The 20,390-nt window shown below is 39.4% G+C and overlaps 4 protein-coding genes and 1 pseudogene across 6 annotated transcripts; 1 reads left to right on the plus strand and 4 right to left on the minus strand.

Moving 5' to 3' along the window:
* Positions 1-145: 145 nt before the first annotated feature.
* LOC6611768 (adenylate kinase isoenzyme 5) lies at positions 146-4,997 on the minus strand. Of its 3 annotated transcripts, none has more exons than XM_032727711.1 (9): positions 4,493-4,996; positions 2,807-3,118; positions 2,525-2,667; positions 1,964-2,146; positions 1,785-1,893; positions 1,394-1,709; positions 1,117-1,333; positions 895-1,059; positions 146-827 (listed from the first exon to the last, which is right to left on the minus strand). In XM_032727711.1, exons 1-9 carry the CDS (start codon positions 4,512-4,514, stop codon positions 432-434), a joined length of 1,863 nt encoding a protein of 620 aa, XP_032583602.1. In that variant the 5' UTR covers positions 4,515-4,996; the 3' UTR covers positions 146-431. The 3 variants fall into 3 exon arrangements, with proteins under 3 accessions (XP_032583602.1, XP_032583552.1, XP_002036291.2); XM_002036255.2 differs by having other exon boundaries at positions 432-827; positions 1,394-1,694; positions 4,493-4,997; XM_032727661.1 differs by having other exon boundaries at positions 1,394-1,893.
* Positions 4,998-7,423: 2,426 nt separating this feature from the next.
* On the minus strand, positions 7,424-14,088 carry LOC6611769 (protein rolling stone). The gene is made up of 7 exons (XM_002036256.2): positions 13,990-14,088; positions 13,116-13,258; positions 9,547-9,783; positions 8,401-8,626; positions 8,212-8,331; positions 7,969-8,152; positions 7,424-7,903 (listed from the first exon to the last, which is right to left on the minus strand). The coding sequence occupies exons 3-7, from the start codon at positions 9,646-9,648 to the stop codon at positions 7,570-7,572; spliced, it is 966 nt and encodes a 321-aa protein (XP_002036292.1). The 5' UTR covers positions 9,649-9,783; positions 13,116-13,258; positions 13,990-14,088; the 3' UTR covers positions 7,424-7,569.
* LOC6611770 (sex-regulated protein janus-B) lies at positions 10,028-10,793 on the plus strand. Its single transcript, XM_002036257.2, has 3 exons — positions 10,028-10,185; positions 10,242-10,406; positions 10,464-10,793. Exons 1-3 carry the CDS (start codon positions 10,134-10,136, stop codon positions 10,685-10,687), a joined length of 441 nt encoding a protein of 146 aa, XP_002036293.1. The 5' UTR covers positions 10,028-10,133; the 3' UTR covers positions 10,688-10,793.
* Positions 14,089-15,295: 1,207 nt separating the features above from the next.
* Positions 15,296-18,640, minus strand: LOC6611771 (protein rolling stone). The gene is made up of 4 exons (XM_002036258.2): positions 18,230-18,640; positions 16,291-16,642; positions 15,969-16,152; positions 15,296-15,895 (listed from the first exon to the last, which is right to left on the minus strand). The coding sequence occupies exons 1-4, from the start codon at positions 18,329-18,331 to the stop codon at positions 15,706-15,708; spliced, it is 828 nt and encodes a 275-aa protein (XP_002036294.1). The 5' UTR covers positions 18,332-18,640; the 3' UTR covers positions 15,296-15,705.
* Positions 18,333-19,235, minus strand: LOC116800343 (annotated as a pseudogene).
* Between the last annotated feature and the right edge of the window lie 1,155 nt (positions 19,236-20,390).

Genomic DNA, 20,390 nt, shown 5'->3' on the forward strand with positions numbered 1-20,390 from the left:
AGTGATCGTGTCCGTTTGCTAAGAGTCTGCACCTTTCGACTTAGGAGGACCTGCAACGAACTCAATCCTCTTCTGAACGATGCTCAATTGTACTTGTTGATAAAATGACTACCACATTAAAAAATTGAAAAAATATCAATCATAATTAATTTCTTGAGCAACTTTCAACTCTTGTGATTTTATTGAAATCGTACATTCTAACGGCTACCCCTAACGCACTCTTATTCTAAATCGGTACTCGTCTAGTGAAATAAAGTATTGAATTGAATTCTTCTAACTCTTAATCTAGCCGGACTAACTTACGCATTGGTCCCCCGAACTACATTCGATAATTCAACAAACCAGCATTAACAGTACGCTTAGTATAGGTTGATTAGAAAACTATAAAACTTGGATATCCGTCTGCACTACGGATTCCTTTAAGCCTACATCTACATATATGAGTCGACCGGATATCGCTCGGCCTCCTCTAGCATGTGCCGGAAATCGACGGGCACAGGTTGGCCCACGGGTCCGGTTCCGGGTCTGCCGGGAACATGTCCGTTCATCATCTGGCCGTGGGACTTCCCACTCCCCAAGGCGCTTCCGCGATTTTTCAGATGGCCGTTCATCATGCTCACGTGGTGACTAATCGTGGGCACGGCACCTGGCACATTGGTCTCCAGATCGTGTAGAATGGCATCCGTTTGCTCGTTCCGCATCATCTGATTACCCAAGTCGGCTGAGTCGTCTATATCATCGGTTTTGTTCAACAAACGCTGGATGTGATTCCGGATGAGACGCTCGAACTCGCGCTGCACAGATGGACTATCCGTGTCTCCATCGACCTGTCAATATATTTATATAATGTATGAAAGTAATTTACTATTTTCGGAGTCTTCTTCGGTTACTTACAATCTGCAAACGATTACTGGTATCCAGAATCTTGAGCATGGGCAGAGTTTGCTCACGAAAGAGTTCCAGGCGACGGCGAAAGGAGGAAACCGTATCATCTATACGTCCTCTGCCCAACTGAAGTTTTGAGCAATCCAGCAGGATAATAGGCGGTCGTTGTTTGTACTAAGCAATACAAATAAAGTTACTTTTAAGTTGGGGTTTAGCCATCCTATAGATTACCTTGTTCTCAAAGTACTTGACTTGCTGCAGATTTCTGGGATAACCATCTACGATAATTCCAGTTCTATCTCGTAACTGGCGCAGATTGGTTTCCAGGAGCTGATTCAGCGACTTTTCTGGGGCATTATCCCCAGCGGCCAAGGCTTCCTTGACGGCGAAGCTTTCCGTATTGGCACGTGGTGCAGAGTCCGTGATATTGCGCAATAGACGACCGACACTTAAAAAATGATATCAGTTTAAGCAAAATTATTTAGTGAGCACATCCAATGCAACATACCTGATGTGAGCCCAGCCAGGATTTAGTCCCACAGCCTTGAGGCAGAGCGTGGCCTTGTTGCTGCCCGGACCGCCGATCACCCATATAATAGGTGGCAGATCCGATCCGGATTCGTTTGGTCCGGCAGCCTGGCGCAACTTTGGCTGCCGGGTGACCACAACACCGCTGTCATCATCCGCACTGGTGGTGCCCGTTTTCAGGGCTGTCACGGCTCCATTTGGCCCGCCATCCATCCGTTCGATCGCCAAATCTCTGGCCAAAACTGTTCCCGCAGTTTCAGAGGCATTGGTCACGTTGTCTTCTGCAATTTGAGTCCCTTGTTGGGCTTGACTTGGTGCGGTGTCTACGCTAACTATACTGCCGGGTATATCATGTATCCCTCTGCCCATACCTGTAACTCCATTCATCACGGCCTCTTGGTTCTCGAGGGTGCTCAGTATATCGAGTACGGCGGTGCGAAAGTCTTTGTATACCTCTGTGGGCGCACGTTCGCCATTTACCTGTAAAGAAATGGAAGCAATTAAGATATATTATTGATATGATCATTATTGCAATGTACAATATACTTACGGCCAACAACATGTCGCTCTGATCAAAATAATCGGCGACTGGCATCACATTTTTAAAGAAATTTTCTAATTCCATTTTGGCTAAGGAGAGTACTACATGACCTAATTTGGCCCCATAATCGATTTGCTTCTGTAGAACCGATTGGCGCCAGGATATTAGAATCACGCCATTCACGACTTGAATCTGAAAGGAAGTAGAGAAAAAAATCAATCAAAGAAGATTAATTTTTATTTATGGCTCCAAATTGTTATGTCCTACTTATGCAATGATAGGTCTATATACCATAGTTAATGCCATGTGCTTGAAACTCCCCAAGTGCCGTTTGCACCCAGTCCGTCCAATTAGCACTTGCATATATAATATAGGGAGTCACCGTAAATCCATGGGAATTATGGCCAAATAAACACACTGTCGGCGACCCATTTGCCAGTTAATTAGTTGAAATAGTTCAGCAGCAATTTACTGGGCAAATAAAGAGTGCGGCAACCAAAATGGCTTCACAATAATTGGGTGAGCTGGTGGGGAAGACAGCGAAAAATAGTCGGTTGCGTGGAAAATTACCTTTTCAGAATACTCGACTACGTCGCGCATGGAGCGTGGATATCCCGATATCAGGTATGCTTTGGCAGCTGGAGCCATTTTCATTTCCAACATCAGCACCTCAGTGACTGTTTTCGACGACAGTTGCGAAAAGTCTTGCATGTCTGTGGGGAAATAATTTAATAGACTACGAACTCTGGTCAAGGTGTCTAAAAGTATGCAGCACTATATTATAAATTAGCTGTATCTCCTCAATAACATACTTTTATATACCTTCTGGCTTCAATACCCCAAATATCTTACCATTGCCCATTGCATATTGCTGGAGGAGATCCATCATATTGATGTGCGTTACGCCGCGTCGCTCCTGCATGAAGGTATCGCAATGGGTGACCTTGCCACTACCGGGGCCGCCTAAAACAAATATCACTGGCACTTTGGGCGGATCGAATTTGATTTTTCCAGCATTTTGCATATCGATAGCGCCGACATTGGTAGAACCCAATCGTCCTGCCGCCGCAGCGGCCTCCAAATCGCCAGCATTTTGGCCATTTCGATTCCGTGTAAGATTCCAATCGTTGCCTGGTTCGCCGGTATCTTGTGCCGCGCTGGCATCTATCCAATTTAAATAAATGATTTTAAATTACCAATAAAATGTAATCGGTCTAAACTACAGAACTTAAATTTAATTTTCAATGGAAAGAAATATATCAAAATTTTACAGACAATTTAGTGGACTGCATCTCATCAGTTAAATGCTTTTAAAAACCCAAGGAGAAGCAACAGTTGACTTCGGCCAAAGCGCAGAAATTTTTCAAACCGGAAACCGGATGTGTTGGCAAGTTAGCGCAAGGAAACCGGGAACCGGAAAAAGGCAAGGGCAGACATAACGTGCCAAGTTGGCATTAGCCATTAGCCAGCCTTCACCGAGGCCGGAAGCAATTTGCCAGGAGTAGGAAATTAGTGACAGAAACCACACGCACTCGATGGGTGGGAAGGGAGCCAGGGATCGAAACAAATCGCAAAGCCCATCATTAAAACATGTTTAACAATTATTTAATTGTATGGCAACCGTGTTTAGTATAGAATGGCGTCACCGCTGAATTCATTCATGGAAAATCAGCTGGGGCATGGCGATTCCATAGCATTCAATACCGAGCACATACCCCTCTAAATTTCCCCATAGAAATTTCACGTTTTCCCACCCGCGGAACCAGTTCAGTCTTGTGACATTTTTATTGATTTTCCTGCAGTTTTATTTAATTGACATGTTTTGTTATTGTTGCTATCCCTTTTCGTCTCGGGGATTTCCCTTTTGTATCGCTATTCTTTTTGTTTTTGTGAGTGACGCTAGTTTCAGGATTTATGTGTACTAGCTTCGGACTGGTCAACGAACATGTCCCAGGACCTGGCAGCCATGGAGGCCAAAAGAGTCCAAGTTCCGATACAAATTATACCGTTGGGCAAGGTCTTGATTTTGATATAACGCCATGTGTACACATATAAAAGCAACGTTTTGTCACAGATAATTGTTTTTTCTTTCAATAAATTTCAAGCAAAGTGATTGCAGTAATTTCAATTGAACCTGTCCTTTGAGTTGTGGTCAATTGAATATGTCACCGAGACCAAAAAGAAAAAAAATTAAGGTATGGTATGGGGATCATTTTGTAGTCAATTTATATATCTATTCTTGTATTGCTTTTAAAACTATTTACTTTATGTTATTGTTATGTTATAACAATGGTATCCCGAAAGTATGCTGCAAGATAGTTAATATTTTTCAGTGATCAGCTAGAAGCTATTCTATACCTGTAGACCGACTTTAAGCCCATTGCCATTGAAAAAACCCATGGAGTTTCATGGGTTTCATGGACAGTTCACCTGTCGTGTTCGCCTGCGCGACTCATTAGGGTTCTTTTTGTTATCTTTGGCCGTGGAGAGGCAATGCTAATCTTTGATTACAAATCTGCTGCATGTGGCATTACTCACCTGTGTCTAAACAAATACCCATTATCCATTCGGTGGCCAGTATAGCTGAATTTTCGCAATAGTGTTTTCCCTACCGCACACCACACACACACTCGAGTCCACTCACTTGCAACTTTAAAATGATTATCTCGTTGAAAATAAAAAGAAGAATCAGTAGCAGCTCTCAATGGAAATTGTTAGAATTGCACAAATGTTTTGCATTCTATAACTTCGACTGTCCATGACTACGGCGAGTGGAATTCGCTCGATGTATATATATTATAAATATGTGTACATTTATTATTGGTATCTCTGGGATACTTGTTCTCGCGCTTTATCGTCGGCAACACGCACCACAACGAACTACATGACGTTGCCGGTTTTGGTGTTTTGATTCCTGCATTAGCCGCGAACTCGCCCGATTTGGGTACCGATATTCGATTTCCGAGTGCTACACGGTGCCACAGTTCAGCAGTTCAACGGTTCAGCAGTTCAACAAACCGAGCACGTACACCTCGACGAACGTCCGAAACGAAACTGAGTTTCTGAATTAACAACTGACTCGGTTTTTAGCTCTACGAGCCCGGTTCCCCTGGTCACTATTCCAATTAATGAATACTTTATGAGCAGCGGTTCCAGCAGTTTCGTACCCCCAATGCAGTTCCAGTTCGGCGTGGGTGGTCGGGATTTCCTTGTCCTGCCCCATTGGAAGTCTCACGCACGACCTAAGGATACCTCTGTGCCCCCATCAGAAATCCACCTCACATGTCCGTGTCATTCATGGGCCGCCATTTGTTTATGCGCTCCAAACAAAGTGTCCTGTGTCCTGTGTCCTGGAGCCAGCGGTGCGTTTCTCATACATCCTGCGCACACATGTGCGGGCTCTCGCGTATGTGGGGCATGGTTTTTAAAACATTTTCCCGGTTTTTGTTTTGTTTTCCGTGCTGGCGTGCTGGTGTCCTGTCGCCTATGCCGTTTTTTGTTGGCGGTAAGAGTTCCGTTTTCATAGGTGTAAATAAATCCTTTGACTTGCAGCTGTTCGAGTCAAGAGGCTATATAACCACGTTATGTGGTTCAAAAAAATAGTTACAGTAACTAATTGTTTTATGCATTTAAGCGAATACTGCTGAATTACTGAAAATTATATACTTAATAAGTTTGTAAATTGGATATTTTTTTTAATTTTGAAAGGTTTTCTTGTAAGTTATACCAAAATTCTTTTGTTATTTTTTGAATTTTCAAAATTCAAATAAATAAATAATTTATAATTGCATTTTTATAATTTGCAATTATAATAGAACTAGCCCTACACAAATGTCCTTTGGTTCGTTTCGAAAGTGTGTTCACCCATTATGAGTCTGCCATAAGGTATGTGTTCATTGTGAATCACTTTCATGACTTCGATGGCGGAGAAATTGCGCAGTCATGGCGACCCACAGTGACAAGAGCCCCAAATTGATAAATCCCGTGGGGCGGGAAGTGGTGACATAGGGTTGGATTCTTTATACAGTAGTTGGGAATTGGAACACTGGGCTGTGTGATGTGCAATGGGCGGCTTTCAATTAATATTTCACACTATTAATTGATTAATTATTTAGTTTACTTCTGGTTGCAGTTCAATGATACCTCTTTTTTTGGGGGAGGACTAGACGCCATGTGTGGACAGCTGTCAAAGTTTCCAAAATGTGTTCAATTAAAATTCTATTGGATTCGCTTGGGGTTCGTTTTTGAAGTTGACACTGGACGAGGGAACAGGTGTAATAGGCCCGTCAAGGACACTCGAAGAAGTTCAAAGCTCAAGGAAACTTCATATCGATCAAATTGGTCTCATATCGATCCATGGACAACCACAGATGCGACGCCTAATTTGTTGGAATTTGTGACATGTCATGTGCCGTCGACACAAGGACAAGGCAACAACAAAGATAACAACGGCCGAATTGACCAAAACGAACCAACCAGCCAACGAACCAATTGACATTGAACCCACACCTGACCAGCAGTCCTGGGTTTGCTTTTCCAGCTTATGCGTAAGGCAAATCCTTGCAATGACCAGCAGTGAGCACAGCTCGTGTCCCATGCTCGTCCTTGGGCCCTCTGGGCGGGTCCTTTGGCTATTAAATCCCCTTTTCAAGCTTAATTAAGGCTACGCGTTTTGGCCAACGTGTGTACACAATGGCAGACGGGGGCGGCCAACTTAGGGTTAAGCAACTCGAACCGAACATCTGTGATTAAGGACACTGGCTAAGGAGCCCCTTTCTTGGTGTAAAGTGCGTTGAAAGGATGAGAAATTATGAAAATACCTACAATCGAATTATATGTGCAATTCAATAAATTATTTGAGCACATTGTTCGAGGATGGTCCAAAGAAAAGTGGTGAGGTATATATACCAGTACGTCTTGTAAAATAATAAATTTGTCACTCATTTTGTTTAAAAAATAAGTGTTCCTTTAAGTTGAATTACAATCAATTGATCTATTTATATAATTAGATGAAACTAACAATGAAAATCTCTTGGCACCTGCGAGCATTTATAAATAGATGCCCCACAATCAGAATTACTTCAGTCCTTGCCGGCTTATTAACTCCAACTCAATGTCCTTCAGGGCCTATTTGGGCTAATGCGGCCATTCAAAGGTGATTAGGGGCTTGAGTAAAATATTTACACATCTCGTACACCCAGCCACACTGGCTACTAATTGGCTTAGAATTTTTCTTGGTGCACATGCACCTCGAGCCATCCTGATATGGTCAGATATAAATTCTTAATTATCAACTGTGAAGTTCCCAAAGGCGGGCGTGTCAAACGAATTGAAAAACCCCGAAGGCTATTGGCTACATTCATGCTATCCTTTTCGAACTTTTAACTATTTGAATTTTTGATCAGAATTCTTAAGCATGTTTTTTTGTTTAAGTATAAATATTGATTCTCCCGAAGGACATAGACCGGGTTTTACCTTCAAATGCCGTTAAGCAACAATACTCCGCAGAACGAATTTATTTACTTAACACAAAACAATATAATATAATATCACTGGTCATAAATTCTACAAGTTGATTTGACTAAATACTACCGACTAAATTGTGCACTCAACTATTAGCCTTTATTCGACAATTCGCCAGTGGGCAAATAAGCCTGATTCTCATAGCCAGCGAAATTGCCCAATACCATTGATATGCGAGATGGTGAGTGCTGAATTCCATTTCCGGATTTATCGTCCAGTCCATTAGATTGCCCATTTGATTTCGCACTGGTGGGCAGCACGAAATTTGCATTTCGACAGCGTCGATGGAGGAATAATCTCAGCTTGAAGAAGGCAAAAAGCAGCACATAAATGCAACAGGACAACAAAAGTACGCCAACGACCGTGATGAAGGCGTTCTGAGGTTTGCTCCAGTCAATCACATAGTAGATATAAGGCTTGCCTTTCCTATAGAGAATGACATATCGTTGAATCCCGAGCTCATTTTAAGTGGTTAGAAATATAAAACTCACTTATTAATGCCACCACACAAATGATAGATATAGGAAAAGATGGCAAACACAACTCCGAATAGCACTGGCAGAAATATATGCAGCAACCGCAGGGGATGAGCTACAATCCACAGATCGATGAACATGCAAATCGAGTTGAATGCATGAGTGAGTACATTCGTGGCGTCCAAGGCGCTTTCATTAGCTAAAGGAAACGCAAACCAGTCAATGATATATGGCAACCTGAGTGCAAGAATAACTTACCATCGTATAGAATGCTCCAGTAGATGATGGTGATGACGATGGACAAGACCAGAGATATGATGTGCATACCCCAATACAAACGGAAATAGCTAAAGTAGCTCTTCATATTCAACAGCTTATCTGGAGTATATAAAACCATGCGTATTAGCACACTGTTTTGTTCTTACAAAATGGCCATGTCGTACTCACCCGCATATTCTGGATGATAATGCCATATAGTGACTAGAACAGCACCCAAGACGTTGGTCAACATGCACATCCATATGCCCCAGTTGGTCATGTAGATAAAGTAGAGCCAATAACTGCTTTCATCATCCGCTTCTGGCCACATTGAGATTATTACCACAACTACGAAGAACAGGGCCATGAACCAGCGATAAAACAAATAGGCCATACTCTTGGTACATGATTGCCACTGCAATGGTTACAAAATTGTTAAAACTAACATAAAATATTGGTAGTTAAGAATCTGTCGAAAGTGAGAATTGCATCCAAGCTTTTATTGAAAACTGCATGTAGATATTGCTAATAAATCGTTATATATTATAATTTATTTCCAAAGCTATCGGTGTGAATTTTTAATCATGCACGTACTGCACCTAGCCCTTCCAAATTTGTGTATTAGAAAGGTTAAAGGTCGCCATTAGTGAGAAGCGCAATTTGTTGTACCTGCCGCATGTTTAAAGTATTGCTTTTACTTGACTTGCCACACAATTTGTAACGGCTTGCTGCTTATGAATATTTCAATCCAGTAATTTACAATGCAAGAGCCATCGGTGTACACAAGTCAAAGTGTACTGTCATATATATCAGCTTGTGCATATATATTCGTATCGAGAGACCCCTCATTCTATTGATACTCTGAATAAAAGAAGTCATTAAAAATGCTCAAGGTGAGCCCCATACAAAATGGTAAAACGGCCAATGTCTTTCACGAATGGTAAAGGAGATTCGATTCGGTCAAGTAATATAAAACAAATTGGCATTTTTATTTCATGCACTAAAATACTTTAGTTAGCGATTTTATATTAAAGTAAGCTTTTACTTTTAATCGGAGACACTAATACAACGATTTAAGCCAAGACCTTTGACAAGTGTAACCAGATTGATCTCTAGAGCTATCTTAGGGTATCGTAGCTTACGACAGCCTGCACTTTTATATGCCCACCGTGTACATTGACCTGAGTGCAAAGCAAATAGAAGCACACCTGCTCAGGTGCGTGACGAGTGGAGGCGTTTTTCTCGTAGGCCCAAGGACGCGATTATTTGTACTGTCCTCAACGTTTCATTGAACTATTTAAATTGACCCATCCCCCACCTTAATTTAATTCTTACCTGAGACTTGACAAAATCATCGGGCGTATCATGGTCGAAACCGCAACTTTTGCGCTGGAACTCTTTCTTCACCGGGTGCACGATCACCTGTAGTTTGCTCATCTCGCTAGCTTCTGAGCCCTTAAGAACCTGACTATATATTTGGTTTGGAGCTTTTGCGAAAGCAGTGATTCCCAGCACGATTATGTAATAAGAATCGTACTCAGCGTTTCCATTCTCCGCGCAGCTGTATATTCACTATAATTAATGCGAAAATACAGTTTTAATAAACAGAAAAATAAACTTAATTAATTATATTTGGGGCCATAAAATTATTGCCTAGCTATAAACAAATACAATAGTTTATGGCTGCCTGTAATATAATTGTTTATTCTCGATGGATATGCTTTTCATTTCATATTTAATATTTATAGATATCTATGTTGTAGTAATATTTTTTAGCACACAATTTTCCGAATCTTAGTAAACATTTATAAAACACTCATCGAGCTTGTTCGGGACCTTAGGCTATTCACTTTTCATTCTCAGTATAGTCGACAGCTAGTACACAAATAAAAAGAAAAAAAGCAAAAATATTTTTTTTTGAGATGGAGTTTGCTGGAAAATTTCTTAAGCCCGTTTGGCGGCCAATGATGCAAGGTAAGTAGCCATTCACTAGTGGGTTATCCTATTTACCATGGAACATCTGTAAGTAGTGGCTCGACTTTATTGTGAGAAGCCGATGCGAAGTCTAGTCGCATTTCCTGTTGCCAAAGTGGAAAGTGGAAAATCGAAGTACATGATGGCCCACGTTTACATCCATGGGGAAATGGGCAGCGCCAAGCAGGTGATTCGTAGCCTTTCCAAGGCCAAGTACCATCGTGAGTTGAGATAGTTCTCATGACCTCAAGGTTACAAACATTCTTCCATTTACCCAGTTGACGTATACGATGAGCTAAAAAAGGAGGCTGAGTCGATGGGCTTGTGCACCCAGGGTCTTGGAGGTGGTTACTTGGTTCACGACAAGGAAAAGAAGTACATCAAGCTCTATGGAAGATCCCAGGCCCTGGGAAAGGCCGATCACGAAGCTGCCCGTGAGCTACTGCAACCCATCTATAACGATCACAAGATCGATGCTGAATCTGGTGGAATGGAACCCTAGAAAAATGTGTACTCACTATTGGCTCGACTTATTTTTTACAAATTTTGGCCTTACGACTGTGTGCATAGCTTACAGAAATTTGAATTAAATTTGACTATACGTAATAAGGTTTGCCATTTAACATTTATCCCTGAACTTTTGACCAATGTTTCGTATGCTTAGTGTTTATCTACTAAGCCATAACCATAATGGGTAGTTAAATCATCGCTGTTTTTAAGATAAAGCTGACCCAAAAAGGTTAAAGGCTAGTGTGCAAAATGCGAAACCCAAGTTGAGAAGGTTCAAGAGCTGGAGCTAAGTAGACTGCTTAATCGTGCTAATAATGCTACTATTGTATGGCTGACTATTCATATAATTATATAAATTGGCACGGTGGGGGTAGCATCATTTATGGATCAATTTACCACACAGTTCATTCGCATCGTTGCGCGCACTATTATCATGTATTCAGTGAATAATTATTCGCTTCATCGAGGGTAACAAAAAGAGACCCTCGGCAGTTTATTGCCCGTCATCGGTTGATTGTTAATTGCAAAAATTGAATATAAGGTTACCCAATAAAATAATTTAGTAGCCCACTAAGGCACAGAAATGAGGCTATACTAAAAAAAAAAAAACGTACCTTGAGGTAGGACGCCAATAAAAGAGGTGAGTAATTAACAAAGTACTTAAGCTCTAAAGAATATTTACAGCAATCTGCATAATGGCCTATGACTAGATAAAACATCTTTGTTTTTCTTCTCATTACCTGAGCAACCTCAGCATTCCCGATAAGATAGTGCTCAAAAAGCCAGTTTGTCTTTAACCTTGGTCTCAAAATCATTTAATGATGCTATAATACAGTAATAAGCTTATTGTGCTTAAATAAAAAGCTAAATATCAATAGACGGACTAAGTGTTCATTAAGACGGCATATGCTTCGACTAGACCAGAATCGCAAACAGCTTTTCTGTCCGCTACACTAGACCCTAAAATGGTATTCAGTCATAATTTTCACGGCAATCGCGTTGGCTTTATACAAACGTGACGCCATACCCGTCTAAATTATAATTACTTCTCTAGAGTATAACTCTGATATAAACATTTTTCGAGTGCGCGATGTTCATTGTCCCTGAACTTGCTCGCATGGCACGCTAATGAATCTTTTTAACGAGCTAAAAAGTGAGCGAAGGAGGCCGGCTAATTCAGTTAACAAACTCTGAGCCATCCACTTTGGTGGCCAAGACATTTTGGTGTCTTGTTTAGTCTGCATTTTATTTACACGATTTTTGGACTGTCGCGTCAGGCTTCATTTTCGTCAACAAAATATGCCAAAAAACTACCTTCAGCCCACAAATGTGTGACTTGCGTGACGAAACGATAAGGCTAAAACGTAGTTTGATTCATAAATGTGTGTAATTTTTTACTGTTTTTATTCTGAGTATTCTTTATGACTTCCACACTTGATTATATTTGTCAATTTCGGCGTAACTTTTTGGACCATAAAACTTTGAAGCATAATTGAGTTACTTTGTTGAAATGCCCTTTATCAATGAAACGCACTGTAGCCAAATGATATATAGGTTTATGGCTCTTGAAGTTGTACCACATTGAACCTTAAAAAATAAAACTTGTTGACCTTTACAAGCTGTGTAAATAAATATTCGTCTTGAATGCCGTCAAACCACTCGAGTGAATGGAATGGCAAGCCGAAGACTTTAGATTCCCATGATATCTACTCCCCCATCAAGATCGACTCGATTAGATAAGACACGTCATCTATTCAGCAGTCACAATCGCTTCAATCACTCCAATAGAAAGTGAAATCAAAAGAGTTCAACGCCATTGAAAGCATTTCTTATGTTAATGTTAATCATAGCCAATCGAAACTTTCATATGGGCTTCAAGTGGATGTCCAAAAGTTTCGTCCAAAAGGCCAATCGAAAATGACTCAATATAATTAGTCTGCGGATTGTTGATTAAACGCAGAGTGCCAATTATGATTATTTCCCCAATTTTGTTTATTTGGCTAAAATATCTCAATAATGCAGCTATACAGATAAGAGTATTTCCTATATTTAATTCTTACTTAAAAAGATATAATTTTTCCTTATAATTTTCTATATAGCTCATGATCACCACATATTCTCCATGATCAATTTCTATTACGAAACAAAGCCGGTTTTCCACTAGGTGTCATTATCGAATTGAACGAGGTCAGTGTACAATAACTGAAAGTGTAAAAAAATAATTTTCTCACTCGATAATCAAGCGGAAGCGAAGTAGTAAAGTGCTAATAAAATTATAATATTTGTGGGAATATAAATATAAACAAATCTGGGATGCCCTGTATTTACTAGTTTGCTAATGCATACCGGTTAATAAGCTAACACTTAAGACTTAATGTGTATTTAGACCGCATTTACAGATTTTACACGGCTTAACTCACCTTCAAATTACCACCTTATACTATGAATATTTTTGTTGTCCAAATTGGTTTGCCGCTCCTTGGATTTGTTGCTATTTGGTAAACAGGAAACTTTTAATCGCTCACTTGGCTTGTTTTTTCATTAACGTTTTTTGGGGACGTGCCTAAAATTTCAAGCATATCGTAAATTTAATGAGCCAATATGTATGCAAAGCTAATGCCACAAAAGTAGAAACTCTATTCTAATATATGTACATACATCTAAGAACGCAAAAATTACAAGAAATGCGAATAAAAAAAGAAACCACTGTCAAGATTTTGTTTCAGTAGCAAATAAATAATTTAGATAAGTACATATTTCCAACTCTAATAACTAATTTGATTAACAAATCTGACAAGCAATGGAATTGAATAAATCTATCTTCTTGCTTAGAATAACTTATTAGTTTGTTAATGTGTGTTTTTGAATAATTTGCATTTAAATCAACCGAGCGCACATACAGCACACTAACAAGAATTCTTTAAATAAATCTTAGCTATTTTTCCATCTTTGTTAGTTTGCTTTTACTTTGCCAATTTGTCAAGTAGCACACATTTTGCATCGTTTTTTTTTCGCCATGTACTTTGTCGATTATAAACGCGGTCTGTTGGCTTGAACTGTCTTTTATTTTTTGGCCCGGTTGGTAATTTCTATTTGGGTCACCACAGCAACAGCAACAACAACTTTGCATAACGGTATCCAGCCATTTCGAGCTTGTTTGTTTGTTTGCTGTGAGCGGATTTGTAGTCTGTTTGAGTATTACACCCTGCGATCACTTCACATTCACGCACCGATGCACCAGAACAGCCATAGAAACAACAGCAAAAACCATGTTAATACTACTAAGTAACGCACCAAAAGCTTAAAATGCGGCGATCGGATCAAAAAATCACAACTTCTCGCTGCGAAGCAAGAATCGAAACTGATCGCGGCTTGCCGTTTTTTTGCTGCTTAGCTGGAGTCACCGTATTACGATATAATATCGTAAGCGCAGACGCGGCGGCGACTGCGCTGGCGACGGCGACGTCGACGCAGGCAGGTGTGCTTGCACATGTATTTTACGGCAGAGCCAAGAGAGAGAGAAAGAGAGAAGCTGTACAGAGAAAACAATTCTGGGATTTTATAACTTAAATTTGTGCTTGTGAATTTTAAGATTCTTCAACGTTTTGTTTTATGCCTTTCGGTTACCAGACATTTTATTTTAATACAAATTCTCTTTAATTTTATAATTTGGCATCTTATTTCGGAATTCCACAGAGGATTATCAGCAATAGATTTCTTAAAATTCTTATCAGTTTTAAAGAATTATTTTGAATACACAGTTGACCATTGTCGCATGAAAATAACCTAATCTTAAATCTATTGATATTGATGTTTTTAATAAAAATTTTCAAATGGATATGCCTTTATTTTTTACAGTGTTTGGGTATTGTATTGACAGAACGACCAAGTAGCCATAAAAAACGATGGATGCTTTTTGGCTCTGTTTTTGCCCTCCTCTTTTGTCCACTTTGGGCTTAATTACTCGCTCACCTAAATATGTGCATTTGTGTGTGCTTTTATTTGGCAAATGTTTGCAGCCACATAAAAGTAGATTTTACCTGCGTGTACAGCTTGGTATAAAAGAGAAGAAAAGAGCCCGATCTTGATAATGTCTTAATTGTTCCATTTCGTAATATTTAGAAGGAACTCAACACTTTTTTCTCAAAAACTGAATTTGTAGTCTAATTGCAAAATTACAATGAAAAAAGCTTAGTAACCATTTCATTGAAGCAGAATAAAAGGCTTGAAATTTGGGTTAGATTAAGCGAAAAAGTAAGTATTCCGGTTACCGAAATCTTTAGTGTCATTCAACCTGTTCCACTTTACAGTCAATGTTTTAATGACCTCTACGGTGCTGATAAAAGATGAAAGGGTATTAAAAAAACATTTTGAAAAATTATATACAGATTGCTTCCAAAGACTAGAGATAAACTTGCTCAAAATGCAGAACAATTAAAATGATATCTCTTGCTACAATTGTTTAAATTTTGAATGAACTATAATCCGTTTAAATTACTGATATAATTGTCAAAAAACAAAAGCAAAAATAAATATAAATACTACTTTCTTCATATATCCCTGTTCATGGCTATAATAATAATATATTCAATTCGCACAATTAAATTAAATAACGCCACATTTTCTTTATTCACTTTCGTTGCTTTCGACGTTTGATATTCGTTATATATTTTTATACAATTCCATTATTCTTTTGATCTATCCCTTGGGTAGAGTATTTTCAACAAATTTCATATTTATACTATTTAATCCAAATATGTAATAACAACATAATGTATAAGAATTAACCTAACTAAACCAATTCAATGTTAAGGAACCAGATGATTAAAACTTACTATATGAAATACTCGATATAAATAAATGCATGCAATTGTGCGACTCCCTTTTCAGTGTCGTTTTTGGATGGATTGGTTAATGGGAGTTACATAATGCTGGCGATGCATATAGAACTTGGTATACGTGCGGGTGCCAATGAGGTGATATTGAATGACTTTGTGAGTATTAAATCCCTCATATCAGGCCCACAGCGTGAGGAGACCAAACCACACTGAATGCCCTATTGAACATTCTCTTCAACTTGTAGAGTCCAAAGAGCAGCACCCAGTAGCACATAATGAGCACGAAGATGCCCACAAAGGTCACCATACAGCGGTTGGGATTGTTCCAATCCAGAATGGGATACACGTAGTGATTGCCAAATCTGCAGGAGAATTGTGAAGGTGATCAGTCCTAAATTGCAAGGTATACGGGTAAGATTTCAAGATTCCACTCACTCATCTGTTCCCCCGCATAAATGGTAGATCAGCGTGAAAACAAAGAAGAAAATCGCCAGACTCATCCCGTACACCATGTGCAGTATCCGAAGCGGAAATGCAATGACCAGGAAATCGATTAGCATCATCACAGAATTCATGCCGTGGGTGATAATGCTGATGGCAGGGAATCGCATGGGCTTGTCTATAACGAAGGGAAATACATTAAATTTGAAAGAAATATGCCCTCTGTCTATTGTACATAGATATCGTAAGGTATGTAACAGCTTGCACACCCAACCAGTGCCAAGTAAATAACAAACGCAGATACGGCAATACTCACTCATTTTTCCATGGAGGAACACCCAGTATACTGTTGATATGATCAGCGCCAGCGACAGTGTCATATTATAGAGCCACCAGTAGATTTTCAGGCCCCTCGACGTCTCCGCCTTGTGACCGGACTCCTGTACCAGGCTCCGGGTGCTCCTCACATCGAAGTGCCAGCAGGTGACTTGTACGGCCGAGATCAGCAAGGTGATCGTGCAGAGCCCGAATCCCCAGTTGGTCATGTAGATGAAGAACTTTCCATCGCAAAACTGAACGATGACGCACATGATGTACACGCCCAGGAAGAACAGCGCCCAAATCCAACGGTAGAGCAAGTATATGGTGTTGATCTCATCTTTTTGCCACTGCAACACGAGAATGATATAGTTTTAGCTATTTAATAATTAATGATTGATAATTAATAATTGATTAAAATAAAATATATTATATATGGGCAATAATTCATTGTTACATTGTTGCTGTGATTGATAGCGAATTCCTTATCGCGTGCCCCAGCCTGACCCATACACGATCATCGATTAATAATCATGTAATATTTTAATTAAAATACTCCACATCTTTGCCCGCGTTAACAAACGACAGCTAAACGCTTATCACTAGCAATGACGTAGTCAGAATTAGGGCCTGTCTAACTGATATCACCTTCGCATCACAGTTTTTAGTGTTGCGTGCGTAGAGTATTATTCAAATTGATTTGTTTAGAACTTAAATATTTCGGAAATAAAAACATTGATTCGCTAGATTACGCGATCCTTCATGGATGTTTATGGACTTGTTGGGGCTGTCTGATAAGGTCTACCCAGAATATTTATGGCGAGCGCAAAACTATTGTATGGTTCCTGTTTTGATTTGATTAGTATTTCATTCGTGAGAAATGTGTAATCAGTTTTATTGGAAGAGCTCCAATAACTATCAGGGGTTTTCAGTGCTTGGCTTGTTCGAGAGAATTTATTTTGGTGATTTGAAAATGACTCATAATGTTGGCACAAATGCCCAGATTGGTATTTTCTCAGCATGAATCGTCGAAAAAGGGGGCTGCAAACTTCATAATTCTTATCTAACGTGGTATCATCATATGGTCTTATAGATATCTTTGTCCATATAACTCTTATATTTGCTCAAATATCTAGCGTTTAAAGATTCTTTTACTCTAAATGGATGGTTTTTGGTGCTTTGCTTTCATTCATGAACATTTGGTTAAAAACATAATTCCATCTCCATGTGGGTTACACTTTAGTTTGTTCTATGTGTGATATTTGTTTAGAGCAGTATATGTTTGAATAGAGCCCAGCTTTTAGTTTAGCTGTTCTAATTAAATACGAATTAATTAACAATGCCTGCGTGTACAGTGTGTTCTCACCATAACATTTTATGTTCTCTGTGAACTTCGCTTTTTTTTTGTTGTTGAGCACACTCTAATGAACTTTTGGTATATAAGCCACTTTTACCTTTTAAGTGTATTTCTAATGGCTGGCAGACATACGATGCCCTGTGGAACTCAGTTTATATTTTAGCTTAAAGCGCGGAGCTTCGTTAACTTGTTATTATAGGAATTTTAATGGTTTGCTTAAAAAAAAACCCTTTTTCGGGTGTTTCGCTTATCATGTTGATATGATCATATGATGTTTATATTATGTTTTTTATTGCACTCATCTAGTTAATTTGCTGATAGCCGGGGTCGTAGTGCGAAGTCGTCTGGGAACAGCATTTCAAATGCATTACGACCCAGTTACTAGCACCTTGGCCTTTCATATTTAAGAAACACGTGCCTCTGTGATCTCACACGAAGTTTTTGCACGGTACACTAATGACAGTGACTACTTACTATGTATATACCTTTTTTCGCTACTACTATTTGCATTGCACGTATGATACCACACCACCACCTGAGTTGTAACAGCACCGATAAAGACGGCTGTGTTTGTCCTCACCTGAGATCTGTAGAATAAATGAACTCGATTGTACGCAAAGCCGAAATTCGCCCTTTGCAATTCCTTGTTGAAGCTTTTGCAAAAGTCGTCGAAAAGTTGCATTTCATATGATTTTCTTATATATTTATTTAACTTGTTTTATTTATTTTTTCCCGTTTTTTTTTTATGTACACCCTTATCGCGTGGAGGGGATTTTCTGATTGCCAGGAGCGGAGACTTCAGACCCGAGTCGCGTTTAGCCGGCTACTGACTTCACCAGCACTTTTTGAGTTATGTTTACGACCGACACGAGCACCGAACTGGAGAGATTGAGAGAGTTAAAGGCGCGTAGAGGTGTAGGTGTGAGCAAGGAGCGATGCCCTGCTCTCTGCCGTGATCTTGAAAAACTAAGTTATATATATGTATATATATGCTTTTTAAGGTACAGAGGGATGGGATTGTGGGGAGCTGATCCAGTTGGCACGCGCACTCGAGCTCTTCAAACGGCGGACTGAATGCCGGAATCGGTTCGGTTTGGATCGTATCGGATCGAGAATTGGTGGATCGCTCGATTCCAGTCGGTTGGTTGCCTAACGGGAATTGGACACATCGACACGGGCGTATCATGCTTTATAGCGAGACATCGCCAGCAAATTCAATTTAATATAATGTGGAGCACTCGCCAGCCGAAAGAGTGTCAAATAGCAAGTACCGCCCTCTGGGTCGGTGGGAACCGTTTAACGAGCGGCATTAAGAGTATCAGTGGTATTATTGACAGCACTCACATATGTCACGATTGACCAGCACTGAACTTGAAGCCATGGAGGTCGGCCAATTAAGATCTCCATTAGCGGCGAGTAACACCCGAGAGCTCCAAACCCCCAAATTGGCGTGCAGCACTGGATGCTCGAAATTCCAGCTGACCTATATTTGTTGGCTTTTTGCAGAGCGATAAGCAAAGTGGACTAGGTCTTATCTAATCCATCGGAGAGCCGCCTACCATGCACTTCAAATTAGCTAATTAGTAGTAAATTAAGCTCTGTTTATTAGATAAGCAAAAAATTCATTTTTGATTGCAGCTTGTGTGCTATATTTATCTATATTAGTAGATATCATTAGCTGGATTCACGTGCAGTCACTGAAAATACTTGAAATTTTAATGGGAATTTGTGATGTAATTGCTGATTACTATGCAATCGTTATCAATTTCTGATTTTCTGGAATTTTCAACAGTGAATAAATAACGTCCATACGATTCTAGTTTATTTACTATTATTGATACCCTGCTGTTGGTTGGGCTAGCCAACAAGCTCCACTGCAGTTTCAGTATCCATTTCTGGCTGAACTTGGAGCAATTCGAGCGTCTAACAAACGGGCTGCGTCGATTACATTGGACATTCCATGATCAATTACTCTGCATACCCATTTCATCAAATTCGCGAGTAATCAAAAGGGCAACTAGATCGATACCCTGTATTTGTTGACCGTGCCATTGGTCGGTAACAAGAAATCGAAAGTGTCGTTGACATTTGTTGTAAATAAAGAAACTTCCTCGTTCTTGAATAAATTTAATTTGGCTCTGTAATTGAAAGACAACTTCAACGGAGATGTGGATTCATTTAACCTTTGGCTTGATTCTGTGGGAATAACCTGACAACTGACAGATTTTCGTGCAAAATTTCGTATCAGCGATAGTTTGCGTGCTATGAAATCAGAGATCGGTTGTTTACAAATAAACTGGATTTATCAAATGAATGTTTGGCCTTGAAAATCTAGGAATTCCCCCTGGAAGTATTACAATTAATGGAATTGAATGGGCTTATTTATTTTTTTCATTTTCTCATTATTTCAAACAAAACAAATAAAGACCTTTTCTTGTGTTCCGCATAATTTTAAATTCGATGTGAATTCGATTATACCAATAAACAGATTACATATTATTACTTAGGTAGAGTAATAATAATGAATAGAAATTATGAACATAAAAAACACCCTGTTTTGCCAAAAAGCTCTATCTACGTCGCTTTTCTGTCTTACTATTTTCCTTATCATAGAACCCATGATTCATTCAATGAAGTACAAGTAAAATAGTATTTTAATGGTTTTTTTTTGTAATCTTTTGGACATTCCCAAAAGCTTTTGCAAAATATTTGCTTTGAGTCCACTGATTTCAGGTAAACAC

The sequence above is a fragment of the Drosophila sechellia genome, chromosome 2L, assembly GCF_004382195.2.
Source record: "Drosophila sechellia strain sech25 chromosome 2L, ASM438219v1, whole genome shotgun sequence".
Taxonomy (NCBI): domain Eukaryota; kingdom Metazoa; phylum Arthropoda; class Insecta; order Diptera; family Drosophilidae; genus Drosophila; species Drosophila sechellia.

What these genes read in the sequence shown, in the direction of transcription:
- LOC6611768 (XM_032727661.1), bottom strand. Translation starts at nt 4,514, where the DNA reads ATGGGTATTTGTTTAGACACAG. An exon ending in TAGTCGAGTATTCTGAAAAG is followed by an intron (nt 2,147 to 2,524) that starts GTAATTTTCCAC and finishes ACTTCCTTTCAG; the next exon opens with ATTCAAGTCGTGAATGGCGT. An exon ending in TCAAGTACTTTGAGAACAAG is followed by an intron (nt 1,060 to 1,116) that starts GTAATCTATAGG and finishes TGTATTGCTTAG; the next exon opens with TACAAACAACGACCGCCTAT.
- LOC6611769 (XM_002036256.2), bottom strand. Translation starts at nt 9,648, where the DNA reads ATGAGCAAACTACAGGTGATCGTGCACCCGGTGAAGAAAGAGTTCCAG. An exon ending in TTATCATCCAGAATATGCGG is followed by an intron (nt 8,332 to 8,400) that starts GTGAGTACGACA and finishes TATATACTCCAG; the next exon opens with ATAAGCTGTTGAATATGAAG. An exon ending in CTGGAGCATTCTATACGATG is followed by an intron (nt 8,153 to 8,211) that starts GTAAGTTATTCT and finishes CGTTTCCTTTAG; the next exon opens with CTAATGAAAGCGCCTTGGAC.
- LOC6611770 (XM_002036257.2), top strand. Translation starts at nt 10,134, where the DNA reads ATGGAGTTTGCTGGAAAATTTCTTAAGCCCGTTTGGCGGCCAATGATG. An exon ending in TTGGCGGCCAATGATGCAAG is followed by an intron (nt 10,186 to 10,241) that starts GTAAGTAGCCAT and finishes ATCTGTAAGTAG; the next exon opens with TGGCTCGACTTTATTGTGAG. An exon ending in TTCCAAGGCCAAGTACCATC is followed by an intron (nt 10,407 to 10,463) that starts GTGAGTTGAGAT and finishes CCATTTACCCAG; the next exon opens with TTGACGTATACGATGAGCTA.
- LOC6611771 (XM_002036258.2), bottom strand. Translation starts at nt 18,331, where the DNA reads ATGCAACTTTTCGACGACTTTTGCAAAAGCTTCAACAAGGAATTGCAA. An exon ending in ATTTATTCTACAGATCTCAG is followed by an intron (nt 16,643 to 18,229) that starts GTGAGGACAAAC and finishes CTCGTGTTGCAG; the next exon opens with TGGCAAAAAGATGAGATCAA. An exon ending in TTATGCGGGGGAACAGATGA is followed by an intron (nt 15,896 to 15,968) that starts GTGAGTGGAATC and finishes ATTCTCCTGCAG; the next exon opens with ATTTGGCAATCACTACGTGT.